At 42.4% G+C, this 26,853-nt stretch overlaps 1 protein-coding gene across 6 annotated transcripts in view; it reads left to right on the forward strand.

Moving 5' to 3' along the window:
• Positions 1-26,853, forward strand: part of bnc2 (basonuclin zinc finger protein 2) — a 459,273-nt gene that overhangs the window by 179,868 nt on the left and 252,552 nt on the right. For all 6 annotated transcript variants that reach the window (XM_073048679.1, XM_073048680.1, XM_073048681.1 and 3 more), the window contains exons 2-3: positions 7,488-7,590; positions 23,746-23,981. In XM_073048679.1, the coding sequence (XP_072904780.1) occupies positions 7,488-7,590; positions 23,746-23,981 (339 nt within the window). The remainder of the gene's footprint in view (positions 1-7,487; positions 7,591-23,745; positions 23,982-26,853) is intronic.

The raw sequence follows: 26,853 nt of genomic DNA on the forward strand, positions 1-26,853 counted from the left end.
TCTGAATGAGGGGCTTCCAAATGAAGCTTTTCTGCTAAGTGAAAGGCTGTAAGCTCTGTGCTTTGAGTACATCATCTTAAAGTTATCAGAGCACATGGATGTAAAAAATTAAGTAAGTATTTTTGATGTCCATAGTTATGAAGGATTTAATTACTGAATCAAAAGACATACACATATTAGAAATGTATGTCTTAACTTTGACATCTTATTAATAAATATTATAAATACTCCTTTCTGCATTTAACCTGCTCATTGTGGATTGGTTGAGAATTGGCAAAATCTGCTCTCTGTAACTTTTAGATTAACAATGCTTTCCTTGGTAATATTGGTAGTCGGAGAGTGATGTATGCATACACATATTATACCTGTCCTTTACAGTGTATATACACTAATTGTCTGCCTATGGATGCAATGTATTTTCACACATTATCTAAATATATACTGTACATGCATTATATTCTATACATAGACACTATGTACAGTGATACACAGTGATCCCTTATACACGTATATTATTATAACCTCATTTTCTACATAATGATACAGTGTGTATACACTGAACTGTATCTGCATTCATGCATTTCAAACACATTATTTGCATTGTGCATGTATACTGTGAATTTTACAACATACACATGGCAGGGAGATCTCTTCCAGGCTAATGTGAGAGAGTTCTCACCCCAAACTGCTCCTTTTTCATAACCCTGCAGATTTCCCCAAGCAAGAGTTATGGGATTTCACATTGAAAGTTATTATTGAACCCAATTTTACTATCTTTTCAAGCAAGCATCTTCTAAAGCACAACAGGTAGTTGAAAAAATGTTTTGTAAAAATTCTATCTTCTCCAAACTTCAACATAAACCTGTATCCTTTGCCTGAGGGAAATGGTTTCTCTCTGTTTGTGCTCTCAAAATTCCTTCTGATTTGGAACAGATGTGCATAGTTACTGGGTTGAAATAAGTGGCTTTTTTTCTTCCAAAATCACAGAAGATACAACATTGAAAGGGACCATTTGACCAATCCTACCTGTGCTTGATTTTGGAAAGGGAGCTCATTCTCTAGAATACTCAGACCTTTCCTCTTTTCAGATGATATGAGACACCCTTTTGAAAGTTGTTATTGAATGGGCATCCCATCACCCCATCGGGCCTTGCACTCCGTCTCATAATGCACAGTATTTTTGTTCAAGCTGGCTGGGTATAACCAGTGGGGTGTCCTGTGGATGAATAGTGGGTCTTTGGCTATTTATCAACTATATTAATGTAGAGCATGACATAACCAAGTCTGTAAGAACATGAGAAGCTATTCAGTTGGATTGTGTTGAGGTCTCACAGGAGATTTAGTTTAAATGTCACTGGGCAGAGCTTCTCCTGGCAAAGCTGTGACAGGAGGGAATGCTGGGGGTGGAGCTTTGCCACTTGCCAAACCCAGTAAGAGACTGTCAGCAACTGAAAGTGATATAAATAATGTAAAAAAAATAAAAATTATAAAAAGAGCAGGGCCTTTCTTAAAAAAAAAAAGCAGATGCTGCAAATCTGAAATAAAAAAACAGAAAATGCTGGCCATGTTTAGGTGATTGGTTGGGAGAGAAGTAGAAGGATTGTTCCAGGTGGGTGAGCTTTTAGCACAGTGTGCGATGGAAGGGGCAGAGGGAAAGGAAGGTCTGTAATTCATAGAGTCCAAGAGGAATTGAATGACATAATTAGTGGTGGTGCTGGCTAAGGAGGAATGGGAAAATATGGTGAACAACGAGAGGTGGTGTAGTGGAGGTGTACAAAATAATGAAATCTGAAAAACCAGAACAGAGCAAATTGAGCATTCTCTAACATTCAGCTTTCTTTTTTCTCTCTGGTGTAGAGAAATTGAGCTGAACAGCACTGAAGTAGGTACTTCGGCCTACTGCGTCCATGACAACCATCATGCACCCATCTAAGCTAATCCCTTGATTCTTCAGATGTCAGCTACATTGAGGGCAATTTTCAATAACTAATTACCAATCAATACATCTTTGGGATAAGATGGAAATTAGTGTATCTGGAGTACTCCATGTAGTCACAGCGAGAACATGCAAATTCCACATAGGAAGGTAGATTAGAAATTAAAATGCAGAACCTCAAGAGTAATGGTCCCAGAGAATTATAGCCAGTAAGCCTGTTTTCACTTGTAGGGAAGTTACTGAAAGGAATTCTGAAAGGGACAAAATCTACCATCACTTGGATAGTCAATGCCTGGTCAGGAATACCCAGCTCGACTTTGTGCATAGTAGGCTATGCCTGACGTATCTTTTGGAGTTTATTCAAGAGGCATCTAAGGGGATGGATTAAGGTAAGGTCATGGATGTTGTCTGTATGGAGTTTAGTAAGGTCTTTGACAAGCTCCCATGTAACAGGCTGAGCTAGAAGGTTAGGCCGCGTGGAATTCAGGAGGAGCTAAAGAGACAAATTTAGAATTAGCTTGTTTATAGGACGCTGAGAAAAATTGTCAAAGATTGATTCTCTGATTGGAAGCCAGTGATTTGTGGGGTTCGCCAGGTGTCAGTGTTGACACCTCCATTATTCATTAATTATGTAAATACTTCGTAGTTTTTGATTTGAATGTACATGGCACAATTAGCAAGTTTGCTGATGATACTAAATTAGGGGGCTTTGTTGATAGTGAACCAGGTTACAGTGAATTTCCCCTACTCTTGGAGACCCAGGAACCTGTAGATGCAACACACCACCAACAGCTGCTTTCCGCCACAGATGCTGCTCGACCCACAGACTTCATTTAGCAGGTTGTTTGTTTCTTCTATTATACTACTTCTTCGTTCCCTAAGCCACAGGTCAGGAAGTTCCAAAATCAAATAGGACACTGATGTTGTAGCAGCTGCGGTGTGGGAGTTAACTGTCAAAAGCGAGTCTGCGACCCACCTTTGAACTCCAAGTAGAATTCAGTGATGAAATGCAGCAACAGATGTGATATCTTCTCTTGTTTACCTCCAAGAGAATGTGGAACTCACAACCATGCAACATCATTCAAGTCTCGAGAGAACAAGGACTCCTGATCAAGGACTTGATGGAGAAGGAAATAAAGGGTTACACGAATAGATCTGGATCAAGAAAAATCTGTGGAGCATAAATGATGCCATAGAATGGTTGGGCCAACTGGTCTTTTTCTGTTGTGTTAATGTTGTGTTAGTAAATGTGGGCATAAGTCTTGCTTGAACTTTCCACTGAAATGGCTGACTTCCCTACAGAATGATCTGCTACAGCCAGCAAACGTAGGCATGGTTATTTTAAACAGCAGGGAACTAGTAATTGATGGCTCACCCCATTTCATCAACTGAGGCTCCATCTGCTCTTAGGTTGATTTAAAAAGTCCCAAGCACCACCTCGGAGAGTCCTCTTCAATTTCCTGGCCAATTCTTTTCCCTCAATCAATATCATTAAAATTGCTTTCATTATTCTGTAGGTGTTTTGAGGAAATTGCTGTGCACAAATCACTGGGGTTCCGATATTAATGTGATTATACTTTAAAAGTGATTTCTTTGATACAAAGTGTTTTGGAATACAATTGCTTCTGGGCACCACAGTAGCATAGCAGTTAGCACGACACAATTACAGCTCATTGGGCTGGAAGGGCCTGTTCCGTGCTGTATCTCTAAATATTTCAGGATGCCTCAAGATTGTGAAAGTTCTGTAGACTAGCTTTCTGTGTTTCTCTTCTGTCTCCATAGTATCTTATAAAGTTTGCACGCTTCGGTAAGTAGGTGCATTGGTTCTGTTATTTATCAGTGCAAACTGTTTCACTGAGAAACTAAGTCAATAGACAATAGGTGCAGAAGTAGACCATTCGGCCCTTCGAGCCTGCACCGCCATTCTGAGATCATGGCTGATCATCTACTATCAATACCCGGTTCCTGCCTTGTCCCCATATCCCTTGATTCCCCTATCCATAAGATACCTATCCAGCTCCTTCTTGAAAGCATCCAGAGAGTTGACCTCCACTGCCTTCTGAGGCAGTGCATTCCAGACCCCCACAACTCTCTGGGAGAAGAAGTTTTTCCTTAACTCTGTCCTAAATGACCTACCCCTTATTCTCAAACCATGCCCTCTGGTACTGGACTCTCCCAGCATCTGGAACATATTTCCTGCCTCTATCTTGTCCAATTCCTTAATAATCTTATATGTTGCAATCAGATTCCCTCTCAATCTCCTTAATTCCAGCGTGTACAAGCCCAGTCTCTCTAACCTCTCTGCGTAAGACAGTCCGGACATCCCAGGAATTAACCTTATGAATCTACGCTGCACTTCCTCTACAGCCAGGATGTCCTTCCTTAACCCTGGAGACCAAAACTGTACACAATACTCCAGGTGTGGTCTCACCAGGGCCCTGTACAAATACAAGAGGATTTCCTTGCTCTTGTACTCAATTCCCTTTGTAATAAAGGCCAACATTCCATTAGCCTTCTTCACTGCCTGCTGCACTTGCTCATTCACCTTCAGTGACTGATGAACAAGGACTCCTAGATCTCTTTGTATTTCTCCCTTACCTAACTCTACACAGTTCAGATAATAATCTGCCTTCCTGTTCTTACTCCCAAAGTGGATAACTTCACACTTATTCACATTAAACGTCATCTGCCAAGTATCTGCCCACTCACCCAGCCTATCCAAGTCACCCTGAATTCTCCTAACATCCTCATCACATGTCAAACTGCCACCCAGCTTAGTATCATCAGCAAACTTGCTGATGTTATTCTCAATGCCTTCATCTGAATCGTTGATGTAAATCGTAAACAGCTGTGGTCCCAATACCGAGCCCTGTGGCACCCCACTAGTCACCATCTGCCATTCCGAGAAACACCCATTCACCGCTACCCTTTGCGTTCTATCTGCCAACCAATTTTCTATCGATGTCAATATCTTCCCCCCAATGCCATGAGCTCTGATTTTACCCACCAATCTCCTATGTGGGACCTTATCAAATGCCTTCTGAAAATCGAGGTACACTACATCCACTGGATCTCCCTTGTCTAACTTCCTGGTTACATCCTCGAAAAACTCCAATAGATTAGTCAAGCATGATTTGCCCTTGGTAAATCCATGCTGGCTCGGCCCAATCCTATCACTGCTATCTAGATATGCCACTATTTCATCTTTAATAATGGCCTCTAGCATCTTCCCCACTACTGATGTTAGGCTGACAGGACGATAGTTCTCTGTTTTCTCCCTCCCTCCTTTCTTAAAAAATGGGGGTAACATTAGCCATTCTCCAATCCTCAGGAATGGATCCTGAATCTAAGGAACATTGGAAAATGATTACCAATGCATCCACAATTTCCAGAGCCACCTCCTTTAGTACCCTAGGATGCAGACCATCTGGACCTGGGGATTTGTTAGCCTTCAGTCCCATCAGTCTACTCATCACTGTTTCCTTCCTAATGTCAATCTGTTTTATTTCCTCTGTTACCCTATGTCCTTGGCCCATCCATACATCTGGGAGATTGCTTGTGTCTTTCCTAGTGAAGACAGATCTAAAGTACTTAAGAAATTCTTCTGCCATTTCTCTGTTTCCCATAACAATTTCACCCAATTCATTCTTCAAGGGCCCAACATTGTTCTTAACTATCTTCTTTCTCTTCACATACCTAAAAAAGCTTTTGCTATCCTCCTTTATATTCCTGGCTAGCTTGCGTTCGTACCTCATTTTTTCTCCCCGTATTGCCTTTTTAGTTAAGTTCTGCTGTTCCTTAAAAATTTCCCAATCATCTGTCCTCCCATTCACCTTAGCTCTGTCATACTTCCTTTTTTTTAATGCTATGCAATCTCTGACTTCCTTTGTCAACCACTGTGGCCCCTTCCCCCCCCCCCCCCCCTTTGAATCCTTCCTTCTCCGGGGGATGAACTGATTTTGCACCTTGTGCATTATTCCCAAGAATACCTGCCATTGCTGTTCCACTGTCTTTTCTGCTAGGATATCCGTCCATTTAACTTTGGCCAGCTCCTCCCTCATGGCTCCATAGTCTCCTTTGTTCAACTGCAACACTGACACCTCCGATCTGCCCTTATCCTTCTCAAATTGCAGATAAAAACTTATCAATTATTTTCTGAAATGTTGAAAGTGGATCTTAATCTGAATAACAGACTCTTCCTTTAAACTGGAAGAATTTTGAACCTTCACTTTTAACAGATTTATCATAAGCTTCCTATTTTCAGTTGATTTTTAAGGAATATTAAATTGGGGAATGGCATTTAACATTCCTGTTTAATTTCTGGAATCTGAACAACTCTCTGCTTTACATTGTACAGAGCCCTGTAGTGATCTGGGTATTGTCACTGCCCGAGACAACTGCAGTCTGATTATGGTTCAGATTTCTTATCAGTTGATAACCAAAATAATTTTTGACAGATTAGGGTGCACTGTACAAGTGGGAGAATAGAAAGTCTACAAGAAATTTCAGCTCTGCGCTGTTCACAGTGACCGCCTAGAGCACTGGTTTGATGGACTGTAATAACTCAAGACTGGCTACAGATGTGCTCTGCCTGCCAGATTTTAACCAGAATCTAACCTATAAGGTGCTTTGAGAGTTACTGTTGTACAGTGCTGAAATATAATTGACATATTTGCCACTGTGCGAGTTACTGTATTTTGAATATGATCAGAAACGGGGGAAATGAGATCTCCAAGACCTCTGTTTCTCTCCTTTCCTTGTAGTATCTTGTAAAGTTTGCTCACATGGGACCAGACAACTGATCAGGAAGTGAACTGATTCCAGTGTTAATCTATGTGAGCTGTAGCACTAATGAACAGAATAAGAATATGTGGATCGTTTTCAGGCTGGCTGACTATAACCAGTGCCTCAGGGATCAGTGCTGGGGTCTCAGCTATTTACAATTTTCATAAATGGTGTAGATGAGGGGCCTGATGCATTTATCCAGGATTGATGATGATAAAAGCCAGGTGGGAAGCTAATCTACTGGACATAGGACGATGTAAAGAACTCTGGAGGAGTTCTTCACTCAGAAGATCCTACGTCCCTAAGGTGCTATACATGTTCAGTTGCTGACTAATCAAAGATTACTGAGTGGGCCTATGGAGATCAAGTACACAGTGACTGGCAATGTGGTTCAAGGCTTTGAGTGGCCTGCCCCTTTTGCCCCTTTATTAATAAAAAAATATTTTAAGTTTGGCCTTGTGCCAGAATTAATTATTCTTGATTAGAACTAAGATTTATAAGTTCATTTGCTGAAAGTGCCGTTGTTCCTTACTATCAAGTGAACAGACTGAGGGACGGAAGCAAGATGATCTGTCGGCAAGTTTGGACAGGAAGTGGTTTAACCTTTAGGAAATGTACTTAGGGTTGCTCTATAACTGTATTAATCCCACTGGAAGCAATGAATCAGCGGGAACAGTAGAATTTAAGAAAAAGGGCGATCTCAGATAGAAAGAGCATTATAGAAAGTGACTGAACTGATCATGTCCTTTCTCCTTTCCTCCTATAGGCCATCCGCTGCACACTGGTAAATTGCACATGTGAATGCTTTCAGCCAGGGAAGATCAATCTGCGGACCTGTGACCAGTGCAAACATGGTTGGGTGGCCCACGGTGAGTCTGCAGCAGCCTACTTACACCAGACGTATTGAGTGATGGCATGAAAATATCTCACAAGTAGACCAGTCATTCCAAAATGCTCCATTCAAGGCTTCTCTCGCCCTGTGCCAGCACAGTCTCACCATCACGTATTTACCCAGGCATCTCTGTTCTTCACTTCAACTGTTCTATGACCAGTCTTGCAGGAGGACAGCCTCGCTGGACTCAGCCATCACCTCTGTGTCAGGAATTGTGAATACAGGAACAATTCCAGGGGTCTAACACAACTTAGACTGTTCTTCATTGCAATGATTATTTTGCTACATGGTTATCTAGAACCTTCTGCCTGAAAGGGTGGGCGAAGCAGAGTCAATGGTAATGTACAGAGAGGAAAGAAAAAGGATTCCCAGTCTCTGTGAAAAGAGCCATAGAGCAGGATTACCTCCTACAAGATCTACAAACCTGACTGTCCATTGGCTTGCTCCTGCCCCACTGAACTTGTGTCCACGTACCTTGACTCCATTTTGTCTCCTTGGTTCAGTCCCTTCCCACATGCATCCATGATAGTTCACATGCTTTCAATCTCCTCAACAACTTTCAATTCCCTGGCCCTGTCCGCCTCGTTTTCATCATGAGTATCCAGCCCCTATACAGTTATACTCCCCATCAAGAAGGCCACTTCTTTCTGAACAAATGACCCAACCAGTTCCCCTCCATCGCCACTCTCCTCTGTCTGGCAGAACTGGTCTTTACCCTCAACAATTTCTCCTTTGGCTCTTTCCACTTTCTCCAAACTCAAGGGGTAGCCATTGGCATCACATGGGCCCTGGCTATACCTGCCTTTTCATTGGCTCTGTAGAACAGTCCAAGCCTTCCCTGGTAATACTTCCCAACTCTTTCTGTGCCTTATTGATGACTGCATTGGTGCTGCTTCCTGCACCCATGCTGAGCTATCAATTTCATCAACTTTGCCTCCAGCTTCCAGTCTGCCCTTAAATTCACTTGGGCCATTTCTGACATTTCTCCTCATTTCTGACATTTCCAAATTTTTTCTCGATCTCTCTGCCTCAATCTCCGGACATCTTTTATAAACCTACTGATTCCCATGGTTACCTTGGCTATATCTCTTCCCAGCCTGTCCCCTGTAAAAGTGTTATTCCCTTTTCTCACTTCCTTGGTCTCCACTGCATCTGTCCCTTGGAGGATACTTTCCTTTCCAGGACATCAGAGATATCCTCCTTCTTCAAAGAACACGATTCCTTCCTCCACCATTGATGCTGCCCTCACCTGCATCTCCTCCATTTCCCCGACATCCGCACTCTCCCTCTATTCCCAACGCATTAACAGGGATAGAGTTCCACTTGTTCTCACCTACCACCCCAGGAGCCTCCATCACATCATGATGCAACACATCATTGTCCCCACCTTCCGCCAACTTCTTTGTCCTGATGCAGGGTCTCAGCCTGAATCATTGGCCATCTCTTTGCCTCCACAGAGAGTGAATGACCCGCTGAATTCTCTAGCGGGTTCTTCTATTTGCTCCAGATTCTGTCCTCTACATTGAAGAATTAAATTGATTTTTGCATAAAATGTGAGAAGCGTAAATATTTTTTTCAAATTGCAGTGGGCACAAAGTAGGTGTTAACAAGCTGTGGCTGAACTGGTCAGAGTTTTTGTACTGTAGCTGCATAGTTCCCTGAAGGTGGAATCTCATGTGGATAGGGTGATGAAGAAAGCTTTTGGTGTGCTGGCCTTTATAAATCAGAGCATTGAGTATAGGAGTTGGGATGTAATGTTAAAATTGTACAAGGCATTGGTAAGGACAAATTTGGAGTATTGTGTACAGTTCTGGTCACCGAATTGTAGGAAAGATATCAACAAAATAGAGAGAGTACAGAGAAGATTTACTAGAATGTTACCTGGGTTTCAGCACCTAAGCTACAGGGAAAGGTTGAACAAGTTAGGTCTTTATTCTTTGGAGCGTAGAAGGTTGAGGGGGGACTTGATAGAGGTATTTAAAATTATGAGGGGGATAGATAGAGTTGACATGGATAGGCTTATTCCATTGAGAGTAGGGGAGATTCAAACAAGAGGACATGATTTGAGACTTAGGGGGCAAAAGTTTAAGGGTAACACGAAGGGGAATTTTTTTACTCAGAGAGTGGTAGCTGTGTGGAACGAACTTCCAGTAGAAGTGGTAGAGGCAGGTTCGGTATTGTCATTTAAAGTAAAATTGGATAGGTATATGGACAGGAAAGGAATGGAGGGTTATGGGCTGAGTGCGGGCCAGTGGGACGAGGTGAGAGTAAGCGTCGGCATGGACGAGAGGGGCCGAGATGGCCTGTTTTCGTGCTGTAATTGTTATATGGTTTATATGGCCTTATTAATTTCCTGAAGTAACAGCTGGAGTCAATTGCTGTCTGTGATTGGAAGCTTTCATTCTAGAACATAGAACTTAGAAGAGTACAGCACAAGAGCAGGCCATTCAGCCCACAATATTGTGAAAACCAACTAAAAAGCAAATCAAAAGCACCCAAACACTAATCCTTCCTACCTTCACCATGCCCATATCCCTCCACTTTCCTTACATCCATGTGCCTATCCAAATGTTAAAAGCCTCTAATGGATTCATCTCTATCCCTATACCAGGCAGAGCATTCCAGGCATCCATGATTGAGTAAAATTTTACCTTTCATATCCCTCTTGAACCTACCCCCTCTCACTTTCAATGCACGTCCTCTGGTATAAGACATCTCAACCCTGGGAAACAGATACTCTGTCCACTCCATCAATGCCTCTCATAATCTTGTAAACCACTATCAAATTGCCCCTCAGCCTCCGGCACTCCAGAAAAAACAACCCAAGTTTACCCAGCCTCTCATGATAGCACATGCCCTCTAAACCAGGCAGCATCCTAGTAAACCTCTTCTGCAACCACTCCAAAGCCTCAATATCCTTCCTATAGTGAGGAGACCAGAACTGTATGCAATATTCCAGATGCGGCTTAACCAGAGTTTTATAAAGTTGCAACACAACCCCTTGAATTTTGAACTCAATGCCAGGACTAATAAAAGCAAGCATTCCGTAAGCCGCCCTAGCCACCTTATCAACTTGTGTAGCTACTTTCAAGGAGCTATGAACTTGGACACCAAGATCTCTGCTCAGCAACACTGTTAAGGACTTTGCCCATAACAGTGTACTGACTCCTTGTATTTGCCCTACTGAGGTGCAACACCTCACATTTATCTGGGTTAAACTCCATCTGCCTTTTCTCAGCCCAAATCTGCAACTGGTCTATATTGTGCTGTATTCTTTGCCTACACTATCCACAACTTCACCAATTTTGGTATCATCTGCAAATTTGACTAACATTTTCATCCAGGTCATTTATATACATCGCAAACAGCAGAGTCCTAGCACAGATCTCTGTGGAACGTCACTAATTACAGACCTCCAGCTCGAATAAGTCCCTTCAACCACCACCCTTTGTCTTCAATGCGCAAGCCAGTTCTGAATCCATCAGTCAATTCAGCGAGCATCCCATGCATCTTAATCTTCTGGATTAGCCTCCCATGAGAACTGGTCAAATGTCTTAATAAAATCCATGTGGACAACATCCACTACCCTACCCTCATCAATCTCTCTCGCCACCTTGTCAATCAAGATGGTAAGGCACGACCTGTCACGCACAGAACCATGCTGGCTCTCCCTAATTTGGCTATGGGTTTCTAAATGCTCATATATCCTATCCCTAATCATTTTCTCTGGCACTTTCCCTACAGCTGAGGTGAGACTCACCAGTCTATACTTGCCAGGACTGTTAATTGTTCCCTTCTTAAACAGAGGTACAACATTATCCACTTGTAGTCCTCTGGGACCTTGCCTGTGGCTAGAAAGGACACAAAGATACCAGTCAAGAGCCAAGCAGTCTGGTCTCTTGCCTCCTTCAATAACCTGGGGTAAATCCCACCAGATCCTTGGGATTTATCCACCTTAATACTCATTAGTAGGCCCAACACTTCCTCCTCCTTAACCCTTAAATGCCTTAATGTATTTATACACTCAGCACTGATCTTCTGATCCTCCATAACCTTTTCCTTGGTTGGTAAATACTGAAGCAAAGTACTCATTAAGTACATTTCTCATGTTCTCTGCATCCAAGTAGGTGTTCTCCCATTATCCTTGGGTGGTCCTTCCCTCTCCCTAGCTATTCTCTTACTCTTGAGGTATGTATAGAATGCCCTAGGATTCACCTTAATCCTCCTTGCCAAGGACTTTTCATGGCCCCTCCTGGCTTTCCTAATTCCCTTCTTTAGTTCTTTCCTTGGCTCTTTATACTCTTCATGCTTTGCTTGATTCTGATTTCTGAAGCTTTATATAGTTTTCCTTTTTCTTCTTGACTAAATTCATCACTTCTCTGGACATCCATGGTTCTGTTATCTTTCCATCCCCGTCCTTCCTTCTAACTGGAACATAACTTTCCTGTACTTTGTGCAATTGATCTTTAAACACCCTCCACATGTCTACGTGAACTTGCCAGAGAAAAGGTGTTCCCAATTAACCCTTCTTAGTGCCTGCCTAATGCCTTCATAGTTTGCCCTACTCCAATTTAAAGCTCTCCCACAATGACCATACCTATCCTTATCTATAGCTATCCTGAAAGGTTGTGGTCACCGTTCACCCGCTGAAAGCTCAGTCACCTGGTCAGGCTCATTACCCAACACCAGGTCCAGTACGGCCCCTCCTTTCACTGGACCATCTACATACTGATTTAAGAAACCTTCCTAGATACACTTAACAAAATTCTGCCCCATCTAAACCCCTTACACTAAGAAGGTCCCAGTTTATATTAGGGAAGTTAAAAACAATCCTATCATTTTTACATATCTTCTTAATCTGATTACAATTCTGTTCCTCAGTGTCTGTGTGGCTATTAAGGGGTCTGTAGTACAGTCCCATCAGTGTGGTTGCACCCTTCCTATTCCTGAGTTCCACCCAAATGGACTCAGTGCCTGACTCCTCCATTATGTCTCGTCTGAGTGCAGCTGTGATATCTGCCCTGATTAGTAGCACAACTCCACCCTCTCTTTTACCTCCTCCACTATCTTTTCCAAAACTTTGAAACCCTGGTACATTAATCACCCATTCCTGCCCCCTTCTTAGCCAAGTTTCAGTAATGGCTACAGCATCATTGTTCCATGTACTGATCCAAGCTCTAAGTTCATCACCCTTACACATAGTACTCTGTCATTTGATTTTGCCTTCCAGTACTTTTTATGACATCTACTGGTCTGATCCTTCCCTTACTGAGCCGTAGCTCCAGTTCCCAGCCCCCTGCAGAACTTGTTTAAACTCTCCCGAGTAGCAGCAGCAGCAAACCTCCCGGCCAGGATATTGGCCCCTGGTTCAGGTGCAACCCATCCCTCTTGTAAGGTCACCCCTTTCCCATTAAAGGTTCCAATGATCCAGAACCTTGAAACCCAGTCCCCTACACCATCTCAGCAGCCTCTCATTCATCCGTGCTATCGCCCCATTTCTACCTGCACTAGCCCATGGCACAGGGAGTAATCCAGAGATTACAACCTTGGAGGTCCTTCTCTTCAGCCTCTTTCCTAACTCTTTATACGTACTACCTACGTCATTGGTTCACCTTGAGAATATCCTGCAGGTGCTCCGATGCATCCTGGACCCTAGCACCTGGGAGGCAACACACCATTCTTGTGTCTCTTCAGCGGCCACAGAATCTAATTTCTGTCCCCCCTAACTATTGCGTCCCCTATCGCTACCTCATTGCTTGACTTTACCCTTCCTTGTTAAGCCTCAGAGCCAGCCACCATCCTGGCTGCTGCTGCCGTACCCCAGTGGGTCATCCCCCAGCAGTACCCAAAGGGGAATGGCCACAGTGGACCCCTGCACTGACTATTAATCCCAATACCTCTCCTGGTGGTCACACATCTACTGTCCAAAGCCTGTACTCTGGGTTTGACCACCTCTTCATAAGTCTCAACCATAATATCTTTAACCTCCTGAATGACCCTGAGTACTTCCACTGCAGCTCCAACTCCTCGACCTGGTCAGTCAGGAGCTGAAGTTGGGTGCACTTCCTGCAGATGTAGTCATCAGGAAAGCTGTTAGGTATCCCAAATTCCTACATCTGACAGGAGTAGCATTCCATCCTGACTGTCCTATACCAAAAAAGAAAAAGGCTCACCTCTTCTCAACTGTGCCTCCGCCTGTTGAGCCAAAGCCTTCATACTCTATCACTGACACACTCAAACAATGGTTGCTTTGCTTGGGCCTACTCTTCTTTTATTTGCAGCTGCGGTGAGGCCTCTGCCGCCAACACAGTAAGTGCCTACATAGTCCAAAATAACTGGCCTTGCCCAAATCTGCTCCCCTTATCCTCTCTCCCAACTTCCACAGGGCTCTGACACCACTAAACACTCCTCTCACCTGAGCTGCTGAAAAATAAAATCTGTTCCTGCTGACTCCTGGTTAAGGGTCCTGAGCTGAAGCATTGACTTTTTACCTTTCTCCATAGATGCTGCCTGACCTGCTGAGGTCCTCCAGCTTTTTGTGTGTTTCTTTCTGTTCCTGACCTTGTTTAGATTCTTGACTTCATAATAGCTCTGATTACATACAAGACTGCCTGTGGTAAAGATTTCTATATTAATCATGGTGCTTTATTTTGTCATCACAAATATTTTGTTTCATAGCATGTCCATTCAACCTTGTCCATGATCTAAAAGTTGCTGACTTTAAATTTCCCCGATAGAAGCGTGACTATACCTTTTCACAAGAGCAAAAGGGAAAGAAGAAAGAACAGTGCTGGGTTGCTTGCTCCTGAAGCTTGCTTTGCCAATCAGTAAGAACATGGCTAGTTCAATTCTTTCCAGTACATCTTCCAAAGTCTCTGACTCCCTAGTAGTTAAAATATCTGTATGTTTCTGTATTTATTAGTCATTTTTAGTGTGTAGTTCTGAAAGATCAACCAGTGAAAATGTTCCATTGTGCACAACTCTCCATTCATTGCACTTCATGAAATTGATGAAATGCAATTAGGCTGATTCTGTAGCAAATGGCATTCTGCTCCATTGAACGTGTGCCTGCTTGTGTCATGCTGTTTTTCTTTTCAATTTCAAGAAATTTAAAAAGTTTGTGACAAAAAACTGTGGAATAAAGTTCCTATCCCACAAATGGACAGGATGAAAAACTGCTTTCTGAAAATATTCCCAGTTCATTCAGTAAATATATAGTAATTATCTGTTTTTTTATTGCACAGAATTCAGGATTGACTCCTGTCTTGCATTGATATTGGTGATCTCACCAGGGCAGCATTACAATTGCTTTTGGATTCTGATCACAGGAGATAATAACTTTTAAGCTTTCGGTATTAATATTGTGCTCAAAAACAAGCTCCAGAAAAGATGTCTTTAAATCTATGGTAGTATTTGATGGGGCTGATGTAATGAAAATGTTTCTATCTGACAGATGGCTGGACTTTTTTAAAAAAAAAAGTGTCAAAATAAGAAGCTGTCATATAGGGCTGTGATGGGAGGGAAAATGTTTACTTAGGGACTAGAGAGTCTTTGGGAATTCTCCTGCGAGGAGAGCTGAAGAGTCTCAGTCATGCTATGTATTCAAGATAGACACTGATGGATTTTTAGATATTCGGGGAATTGAGGGACAGTGTAGAAAGTGCACTGAGAAGAAAGGTCAGCCTTATTCTTAGGGAATGTCGGACATGACGCAAAGGGCTGAATGGTCAGAGAGCAGGAGAGGGGTGGAGAGAAGGTATGGGGGAAAGGGAAAGAGAGAGAGAGAGATTGGAAGGGAAGCATAGAGATTTAATCGGAACCCTAGAGCAACCTTTTCAGCCAGAAGGTGGTCTGATATGGAATGAGCTGTCAGGGGGACAGAAACAAAATGCTGGAGAAACTCAGCAGGTCAGGCAGCATCTACAGTATGGAGGGAAATTAGTGATTTGGTTGAGACATGTTGACTGCTCTCTCCCCTCCAGAGATACAGCTTAACCTGCTGAGTTCCTGTAGCATTTGTGTGTCTGGTTGTGTTGCTCTTGATTTCCAGTATCTACAGAATCTTATTATGAGCTGTCGAAGGAGGTCGTTGTGGCAGGTACATTAAGAACATTTAAAAGACACTTGAACAAGTACATGGACAGAAAGGGTTCAGAGGGCAGGAAAATGTGACTAACTCAGGTGGGCATTGGTCGTACTGGTTGGGCCAAAGGGCTCATTGACTGAATGCTATATGACTCTGAAGGAGAGAGAGGGGAGAAAGGAAAAAAAACTGGAAGGAAGAAGAGCAAGAGACAAGAGAAAGTGAGTGAGAGAGAGAGGAAAAGGGATTGGAATGAAGGAAGGAAGTAGATAACTGAGATGTGAGTAGGTTGGTGGAGAAGACAAAGCTGAGGAAGAGAGAAAGTGGAAAGAAAAAGGGGAGAGATAAATGAGAAAGAGGAAGTCAGAGCTATGGGAACGAGTGACAGGGAAGGATATGAGGGAGGGAGACGAGGAAATGAGGGGGGTAGTGTTGGTGAAAGAGAAGCAGGGGAGGGTGGATGACAAGAGAGTGAAAGCTAGGAGATGTGGAGAAAGGGAATAGACAGTTAGAAGGATAGAGAGAAAAAGGAGGAATCGGCAAGTGAGAGAGAAGGGTAAGGGGAGAAAAATGCAGAAAAGAGAAGAGAGTGAGAGAGCTAAAGTGAATGAGAGATGGGTAAAGGAAAGGCGGAAGAAAGAAAGATGGAAGGGGGAGATGGAGAAACTGGGGGATGGGGGAGATGGGTTAATAAAAGATACTTAAAGAGAGAGAGCTTACATAAATAGCTTTCCTGTAGAATTTGGCAGCCTCTCTGACAAGAATTTCTTCATCTTTATTGTTCTGGTATCTGGCAGGATGTGCATCAGGCAACCCCTCAGTGGAAAGTCTGCTGCAGGATCAGAGGAGACAAAAACAGGTGTCATATCTGCGGTCAGAACTCCAAAAGATTTGCAAGAGAGATGATCTGACAATTACATTAATGCCGCTACTTTTATCTGAAGATGTTATTATCTCCTGGTGCTGACTGTTGCATGACTGCCTCAGAGAGCGCAGCACAGGAGAGAGCAGAAATGTGATAGTTATTAAATAAAAAGGCCACTCTATAAAGCGGGATTCAGTTCAAAGTTTGGAGCAAAAGTTGCTTGGAGTGTCAAGCAGTACCTTGCCCCTGGCTATGAATTCGTGCTCTTAGCTGAAGTGTCGCTTAGAATAAGATAATAGGAAATGTGATAAAAGTTCCCTTTCTGTGCAATTTTAATTTATTCTGCATATATGAATGGATGCTGTGTGCAAGTTCGTAAGTTATCTCTCTGTGGTGAAGATAAAATGATTATCACACACAGGCAGGCAGCTCAATCGTTTTCAATCTCTCTGTATTGCTTGAAGCTAATTGGGGTAATTTCCTTATTTTTGTAATTGTGTTAATTGATGAATGTACTTTGCAAAATCAAAGAATATTTAAATACGCCAGTTGGCATAGATAGTGCTTTATTAATGGAGAATTACTCATTTTCAAATTCATATTTTGTGGGATTATCTTAGTCAAGAAAAAAAAGAAATAAGATTAGATTAAAATATACTTCCCAATAAATGAGCGCACAGATATCAAACAGTACATTTTTTCAAAAGCAAAGATTGGGTATTTAATGTCTTATCAAAGAGATTTTATTCAGTGAAATTCATACAGTCATTTGAATGACTGCAAACATATTTTCCAAAGTTCTGGCAAATTACAATTTAGAATATCTGAAATAGAATTATATTTGTGCTGAGTAAAAGAAATATTTTTCCACCGGTGATATTGGGAAAGCTTGCATTTTGTTGCACGTTGTTTCAGCCAGCGTCTGAGCCCTGTGTGGTGCTGCTGTAGAATTTGAGGCTTCCCTTATGGCTGCTGAGTGATACTGATGAAGTGTTCCTCAGTGTGTGCAGATGTCCTGCAGGAGATCTATTTGGAGGAGGCCTGACTCTGTAAAGATGTGCGGGTGAGAGGGAATGCTCTGTCTTTTCAGGCCTGTCCTCTCACAGTTGCTTGTGTCCTGTCACTGTTTATGGTCCTGCTATAATCTCTGACTGTTTCAGAAGTCCTTTAACTTTGACATGCAAAGTCATCTTCAATAAGTTGTTGTAAGAGAGTACTCTCAATGCATGCATCAGAACTATGCCTCTGTATAGCTTGCTTTTCCTTTATCTATCTCAGCTCCTAACTGGAGATATATTAAAGCACACTTTCACAACGTATTTACTTAACGACTGAAGTGAGAGATCATGGATTCAACAAGACACTTCAGTGCAGGAACTGACAAGACAATGCACCTGGTCTATGACTGGTTATCTCCTCACCCCATCAACATCCAGCCTACTTGCTTATCCAGCTTAAATCCAGCCACTCCTTCACCTCAACTGCTCTCTGTGGTTGCAATCTCCATGCTCTGATCGTGCTCTGTGTTAAAAAGTTTCTCTTGACTTCCTTCATGGCTTTATCAAGTCAAGTCAAGTGAAGTTTATTGTCATTTAACTACATACATGTATATAACATATATAACCATATAATGTATATAGAAATGAGATAATGTTTCTTCGAACCAGGGTGTAAAGCACAGTAGTACACATAACAGACGATAACTTATGAAAGTAAGGATAATCATATATAAGTAACAAACTAAATGCATTAATATTAAGTATTATAAAGTATGAAACAGATTAACCAGTGACGCTTCGAATACGATGTGGCCGGGAGTTCAGAAGCCTCTTGGCCTGGGGGAAGAAACTGTTTCTCATCCTGTCTGTTCTTGTTTTTATGCATTAGAGTCTCCTGCCTGATGGTAGAAGGTCAAAGAGGATTGTGTGATCCTTAATAATAGTAATGGCCCTGTGTACACAGTGCTGCTGATACGTTTCCGTGATGGATGGTAGGGAGACCCCTGTGTCATCTCAGCTGTTCTCACAGTCCTTTGTTGGGACTTCTGGTCTGATGCTCGACTGCTCCCATACCAGATGGAGATGTAGCTTGTCAGGACGCTCTCAACGGCGCTGGGCAGGGGTGGGGGTAGTGTTGGGAGCTGGACTTGCCTCAATCTTCTTAGGAAGTGGAGGCACCACAGTGCCTTTATGTTCAGGGAGGTGATATTAAGGGACCTGGTGAGGTCATCCGTGATGTGAACTCCCAGGAACCTTATGAGTTATTACTTAATCTTTTTGGCTCTACCATTAGTATTAGCCATCAAGTGAAAACATTCTCCCATCAAAACTTCTCAGTTTTAAACTCTTCCATTGTGTCTTTTATTGGATGGATAATTTACAAAATTAAACCATTTAACACCTTTTCATTCTTACATTTGTAGATAATGCATTGAGAATTAAATTACATTTTGTTTTAAAACCAATAGCACCTTTGCTCCTCATATGGCCCCTGGGATGGTACACTATTACACTAACTGAGGGACTTCCTTACCCAACTCAGTCCCTCTCTGCCCAGCGCTGGAAAAGCCCTATATTGTGGTCCTTCCCCATCAGCCCTTGCAGCGGTTGCATCAAGCTTCAGCGTGTACTCCTGCAGCCTTTAATGTGCCAGCAGTTGTCTATGGACATCTTGATGTGCGGGAGACCACCAAGTTCTGAGCACATCAAAGGGCGTCTTTCATTGAGTCGATGATCTTCCAGCAGCCATCTCTCTGTGGGCCTTTGGGAATGTCCTGTAGAACAGGATCTCTGCTTGGGATGAATTGTGATGCAGGTTCTTGTAACTTACTGCACATCTTCTTTGCAAACCCGTAGCCGGAAAGAGAGGAGTGACCATCTCATCCCTGCTACGTTCCTCTTGGGGACGGCGCATGGTGGGAGTGACGTCTTGAGCATATGGGAAGTATCTGAACTGGAGGGCCCAGCGAAATCTTGATGCTTGTTGGTCAGTGCTGGTGATGAGGCATTTCTCCAAGTGGTCTGGATAGTGTTCGCAGGGAACCACCTCACAGTATACATCGAGTCCTTCTCCTGCAGTATCTGCAGGATGTTCCATGCTGACCACAGCCCGATGAAGCTGTGTTCAATGGTACTGATCTAGAATAATATTTTCCACAAAGGGCAGGAAGCGCGGCAACAACCAGCTGATTGTGACATTGTGTGGTGACAGGACCAGACTCATTCTTCACAACACCAGGGACAGATAGAGCTTTACACACAGTGGTACTTGGTGCCTACGTATATATGTGCCTAATGCAGCTCCACACAAAGGTGGTCATCAGGATGATGGCAGCATTGGGTATATTTTTGCTCCCATTGGCCAGGGACTTGATTGGTCTGGCTCACTCCATCTTGGGTATCCAGATGAATCAGAAGATTCCCTGCGTGATTTCCAAGCTGGAGGAGCGGGGAATGGGCCACGAGTGTGCCAAGTAGATCCAACCTCAGAGTATCTCACACCTAAAACCAGGTACTTCCCAGTTACTGAGAGGGAACGTCCCCTCCAGCCAGAATTTCTGTTTTGCCTTCCCAGTCACTCCAGCCAATTCCTAATACATGCCGTGGCCACTCCAACCTGCATCCTCAGCACCCTCAGGTAATGAGGCTTGACACCTGCCAAAGAGCATGGCCTTGTTCTTTGCATGGTTAGCTCTTGCCCCGATGCCAACTCAGACTGGTTGTAGATGCTCATCAGTCTGTGAACTGAGCAGAAGATGGTGATGTTGTCCATGTAGAGGGAAGTTTCACTTGGATTCTTCCACTGACTGGCAATGTCACTCCCTTATGCTCTTGTTCTTCATAATGGCTTCAGACACAAACAAGATGAGGGAGCAGACAACCCTGGTTGACTCCTGACTTGATGGGTAAGCTGTCTGTTTCCCACCCATTGATTTCGACTGCAGTCGGATCCAGCCTCAGATTCCCTCTACAAAGCTCATTTCGGAGAGCATATCCACAATGTATATGTGTGACATCCTGTTGAAGACTTTCTCTTGGTCCAAGTAGAACGGGTAGGCATCCACTCCCTGTCCTGCATGTAGGCGATGGTAAGTCTGAGCAATACAAAGTTGTCAGACATCTTTCTGTCAGTCACAGTTCAGGTTTGGTGTGGGTGGATCAATAGCAGACTTGAGACTGTTGGCAATGGCTTTGGACAAGTTCTTGTAATCTACATTCAGTAACGAGGTGGGTCTCTATTTGCTGATGTCATTCCTGTCCCCTTTCTTCTTGGAGATAAGGAAGAAAAAGTCCTGGCATGTTCAATTTTTTTTTATGCTTTTACAACCTCTCAGTTGAGGGCAACTTTATGATACAGTAGATGGTACCACTGCCTCATGGTTCCAGTGATTTGGTTTCAATCTTGAGATTCACTGCTGTCTTTGTGGAGTTTTCCTGTTCTTCCTAGGTTCATACATTCCCTTCATTCACTTCATTAATGACAGTGATAAAGCTATCAATGTGGAAAGTTCTTCACTTTGACAGGTGCTTGTCACTTGCCCGTGCATGTGTGTGTGAGAGAGAGAGTATGAGTGTGTGTTGACAGTTTCTCTATTTGACCCAAGGCATCATTTACTTTCTATTGAATCATGGAATTGTTATGCCACAGAACGATGTCACTCAGCCTGTTGAGTCTGTGCTTGCTAGTAGTAGGACAATACTACTTTTCCTGTACTTTGTAAATTTTGCCTCAAATATCTATCCAATCCCTTTTAGAAAACACTGATATATTCTTGGGTGGCGATGTGAAGATATGTCTCTACGAAAGGAGGTATAAGGAGCTTCTTCCCTCCATCAGCCTGCAGGTCATCCTTGGACAAGATGTAGCACCTGCCTAGCCTTCCCCCCCTCCCCCCCAGATCAGGGTCATGTGAAGCCATGGAGCAGGTGGTGGATGGTCATAAGAGCAGTTGGTGCAGATAACAAGTCCTGGTTATGCAACCACTGACATTGGGCAGACAATCTTTGAAGAGTATTGATAAGGGCTGGGGTCACCCGTCTTGTAAAGATGTTGCCCAGAAGGCAATAACAAACCTCTTCTGTAGAAACATTTGCTGAGAACAATCATAGTTGTGGAAAGACCATGATTGGCCACATCATATGACAAGGTACATAAATTATATCTTCATAATTCCACAACCCCTACTGACCTTGTGTTTTAAATTATAACCACTTTCTGCATAAAATAAAATGTTTTACCATTCTCATTTTGACATTTGACCATCATTTAAATTTGTCCCTGGTCCTTGAACCGTTTGCTATTGGAAACAGCTTCCTCTCTAAAGCATGCATTTATGTATGTCTCATATTTTCTCTCAACCTTTCAATTCCATTTCCTCAATCTAATTTTGTAGCTGAAATCTCTCATCTTGGGAACCATTCTAGTAAATCTTAACTGTACCTTCTCTGGGATTTTACAACCTTCCAATATAGTGATTAGGCTTCAATGAAATACCTCTTTTATGATCTAACATGCATGTTTGATGTAATCTTCCTGTGCTCTGTCCTTCTACTTATGAATTCCAGAATCTTATAAACCTTTCTTTTTACATCCTGCCACTTGCATGAACTTAAGTATGTACATTCCCTGCTCCTCCTGTTTCTCACTCTTTATAGCTATCCCATTTAATTTATGTTGTCACTCCTTGTCGTTTCTGCCAAGTTCATTGCATGCTTCTCTGTACAGATTAAATTTCAACTGCCTTGTGTCTGCCAGCTGTGTCTTAGAGTTACACAGCCCAGAAACAGGCCTTTCCTGATTTAAATTCTGGCCCATGCCCACCAAATTGCTTATCGCAGAGAACCCATTTGCCCGTGTTTTGGCCCATATCTCTTTAAACCCTTTCTATCCATGTACCTAGTCAAATACCTTTTTATTGTTGTAATTGTACCTGCATCAACCTCTTCCTCTGGCAACTAGTTCCACGTTCTCACACCCACTGTGTGAAAAGGTTGCCCCTCGGGTCTCCTTTAAATCTCTCCCTTCTTGTGTTGAACCTATGCTCACTAGCTTTTGACTTCCTTACCCTGGGATAAAGACTGTGTCCATTCACCTTACCTATGCCCTTGATAATTTTATACACCTGTATGTCATTACCAGGTTTTTGTACTCTAGGGAAAAAGCCCTCGTCTTTACAGTCTCTCCTTATGACTCAAGCCTTCCAGTCCCACTAACATCCTTGTGAATCTTTTCTGCATCCTTTCTAGCTAAATGACATTCTTTCAATACCTGTTTGGTCTCGAACTGCACAAAATATTGCAGGAGTAGTATCACCAGCGTTTCGTGCAGTTGTAACATGATGTCCCAATTCCTGTACTCATTGTCCTGACTGATGAAGAGAAATGTGCCAAATGCCACCGTCACCACCCCATTTAATTGCGCCACCAATTTACGGCAACCGTGTGTGTATTCCTTCGTCTCTCCATGTTACAATACCCACCATGGTCCTGCCATTTACTGTGTAAGTCTTGCAAGTTCTAACTTCCTAGACAGTATCACTTTGCCTTGAGTTAAATTCCATGTGAATTACTTGGCCCATTATGCCAGTTGATATAGTTCCTGTTATGATCTTAGATAACCTTCTTCACTGTCCACTGGCACTGTGCCAGCAAGTCTGGTGTCATCCGCAAACTTTCTAGTGATGCCAACTGCAGTCTCATCCAAATTGAAAATGCAGATAACGAACAACAGTGGAGCCAACAGTAATCCCTGTGGCACACTTCTTGCGGTCCCTTATTATCTTCCCCATTGCTTATCACAATCTCAAGCTCTGCGTCTGCCCATTTTGAAATTTTGTTCTGCATATTGATATGGAAGTTATTAATACGTATCAAATAAACCAGTAGGCACAGCACAAACCCCCAAGGAACATCATCCTGTCTTAGAAATGACCTAATGACCTCTTACCAGTACTCCCTGCTTTCTTTCCTTAAGCCAGTTTCTTATCCATATTCCACCAACAATTTTATTTTTTTTGGGAAGAAGCAATCCAGATCTCCACTCCCCTTATCTGAAGGAAAGCTCTACATTCTCAATTTATGCAATTCAGCATGATTCCTTGTCTGAAGCGATCACATTTGCTAAGTGATATCACTCTGTCCTGTGTGAAGGTTCTGTTTAAGATCACCTGTTCTGTTTCTCCCCAGCGCTGGACAAGCTCAGCACCCAGCATCTCTACCACCCAACTCAGGTGGAGATTGTGCAATCGAACGTGGTATTTGACATCAGCAGCCTAATGCTGTACGGGACTCAGGCTGTGCCTGTACGCCTCAAGATCCTCCTCGATCGCCTTTTCAGTGTTCTCAAGCAAGAGGAAGTGCTCCAGATCCTCCACGGCCTAGGATGGACTCTTCGAGACTATGTCCGTGGTTACATCCTTCAGGTAGGAATGAATGGGAATATGGAAAAAGAAAAAGAATTACGCTGAGTATCTGCATGTCTTTCTAACCTGGTTCTCATCATCAATTGCCCACAAGTATTGTTAAATGAGATGGAACACTTGCAACACTATACCTTGCCAATCGTAGGTTTTTCTTACCAACTCCTTGGGTTTGTTGAAGGCTGAGAACTTAAAAAGTTCTCCCAAAATAAGCATTGTATATATTACAGACGTGTTTGTCTTTTCAAAATCAAAAACTTGTTTATGATTTTGACAAATTACGATGGTTTCTTTTAATATATTTTTTTCATCATGTGTGCTTTTGGGTTTAGGACCTGTCGTTCACCATATTCCAGTCCAGAAACTGCAAAGGCCTCTGTCCATGCCTCAAAAACAATTGGGGTGGCATGCAGGCCAGAGGGATCTTTTCTATTGAGAATTTCTGCTCTGCATCTTCAATAAGAGCTAGTTACAGTTGATGCAGGAGTATTTGGGTATGCTGACGATTTCAAGGAACTTGCTCATAATCTGTCCAGGCCAAGGTTATGCTTGGACACCAAAAGACGAAACTTTAAAAAAACTTAAAACATCTTTCTTTGCTTGGCTAACTTAACAGGAAGGTGTCAGGTTGCGGCTGAAGGGTTTGTGAGCAGATGTGTATGTGGATATGATCATTATCTTGATCCACTCGCACATTCTATCACTTTGTTTAGATTAATTAATGGGAAATACATGGTATGTTTTCTACAAGACCAAGGAACTCTCTAACACCAATCTAACTAAAGATTGTGATGGTTTTTGCAAGGGCCAGCAATAGTCGTCAGAGCTGAGGGTGATTACACCCAGATGTGATGTTCTCTCAGCTTTCAGAACATCAGTTCCTAAATTGATCACATATTTCTATTTTTTTGAGGTTCATTCATCTTTTCCCTTGGCCCCTGAACAAATGAACAAGCTTTGCCGAAAAATTCCAGAGCTGTTGCCATGCACATAAATGTTCTTTTTGAGGGGTGTTTGGAGATTTAACTTCTGCCATGTTTTGCATTGCATGTTGTCAATGATGAAGGTTATCCAATGAGTCTTGGCTCTGGTGGCTGTCACTCATATGAGAAAAAAAATCCACTAATTTTAACTGATTCACAACTATGAGCTTGTGTAGGGCTTGCAAATTCAAATCAATTTGAAAAGGGTTAGTGTCCATCACATTCTGTACTCCTTCCCTTGTTACAGTCTACCTGCACTTTCTGTTGATGTTCAAACACAAGCTTGAGCAGCAGTGCATGCTTATTGTAAGCCGCTCCATTAAATGGAGTCCGTCTTCATCAGAATGCAAACCAAGAGTTTAATGGTGGTGGAGTGTCAATGAATTGCTCTTGAGTGCAGGAATTTTCTGCATGCAAGTAGATAATGTCTGAATCTACTCATATGAGGTCAACAAAGAGGTTGCAAGACGATGTTCAAATGAAACCCTCCACATTAAATGTGAGTTTTATAGTGCTGATCCTCACAATTAACATTTAAGAGTGTTCTTCAAAAGTTTCCTCCTTTCCTTGCAAATGCAGTGTTGATTTTGATTTAGATTCAGAGACTAATTGAGAAGAATGTTCATCAAACTGTTGAGCAGCATGCAATTAGGGGAAAATAAGACACTTATAAAGAAATACATTTTATATGCCAGCAAAGATATTGCAAAGCCATATTTCCCTGTTAGCTATTGCATCTTTAGCTTCTATCCACTGTTACCATACACTATCTTAAGATTCATTTCCTTGTAGGCATTTACAGGAGAAATAAATACAATAGAATTTACAAAAAAAACTATACATAAATAGAAGACTGTGGATAATTTTACATATATAAAAAAACTATCAAACTATACATAAAAACCGACAATCAACCAATGTGCAGAAGAAGAAAAACAGCAAATAAAAAAATAACACTGATAACACAAGTTGTAAAGAGTTGTGGAAAGTGAATCTATAGGTCTGTAGGTCATGGAAGCAGATCAGAGCAGTGGTGGTTGTAGTTAACCATATCGGTCCAGAAGCCTGATGGTTGTAGGGTAGTAACTGTTTCTGACCTGGTGGTGTGGGATCTAATGTTTCTGTACCTCCTGCCTAATTATAGTAGAAAGGAAAGAACATGACCCGGATGGTGAGGGTCTTTGATGATCGATGCTGTTTTCTTATGACAACGCTTCATGTTAATGTACTCAGTGATGGGGAGGGGTTTGCCTGTGATGGATTGGGCTGTGTCCACCATCTTTTGTAGCCTTTTCTGTTCCTGGGCATTGGTGTTTCCATGCTAGGCTGTGATATTCACCACTGTGCATCTATAGAAGTTTGTCAAAGTTTTTGGCGACATGCCAAATCTACTCATACTTCTAAGGAAGTGGAGGTGCTGTCATACCTTCTTTGTGTTGACACTTATGTGCCGGTCTCAGAACAGATCTTCTGACATGTTAACACCAAAGAGTTTAAAGCTCCTGACCCTCTCCACCTCTGTTTTCCACTGAGGACTGGCTCATGGATCTCTGGCTCCTTCCTCCAGTAGTCGATAATTAGCTCTTTACTTTTGCTGACATTAAGTTATTGTAGAACCACACAACCAGATTTTCAATCTCACTCCTATATTCCAGTTTGATTCCACCTTTGATTCAGTCAAAAAAGGTGCGGTCATCAGTAAACTTAAATATGGCGTTAAATCTGTATTTAGCCACACAATCATAAGTATAAAGGGAATAGAGCAGAGAACTAAACGCACAGTCCTGTGATGCACCTGTGCTGATGGCGAGTGTGAAGGAGATGGTGTTGCAAATCCATATTAACTGGCCTCTTCAAGTGAAGAAATCCAATTGCATAGGGAGGTAAGTCAA

The sequence above is a fragment of the Hemitrygon akajei genome, chromosome 6 (genome assembly GCF_048418815.1).
Source record: "Hemitrygon akajei chromosome 6, sHemAka1.3, whole genome shotgun sequence".
NCBI lineage: Eukaryota > Metazoa > Chordata > Chondrichthyes > Myliobatiformes > Dasyatidae > Hemitrygon > Hemitrygon akajei.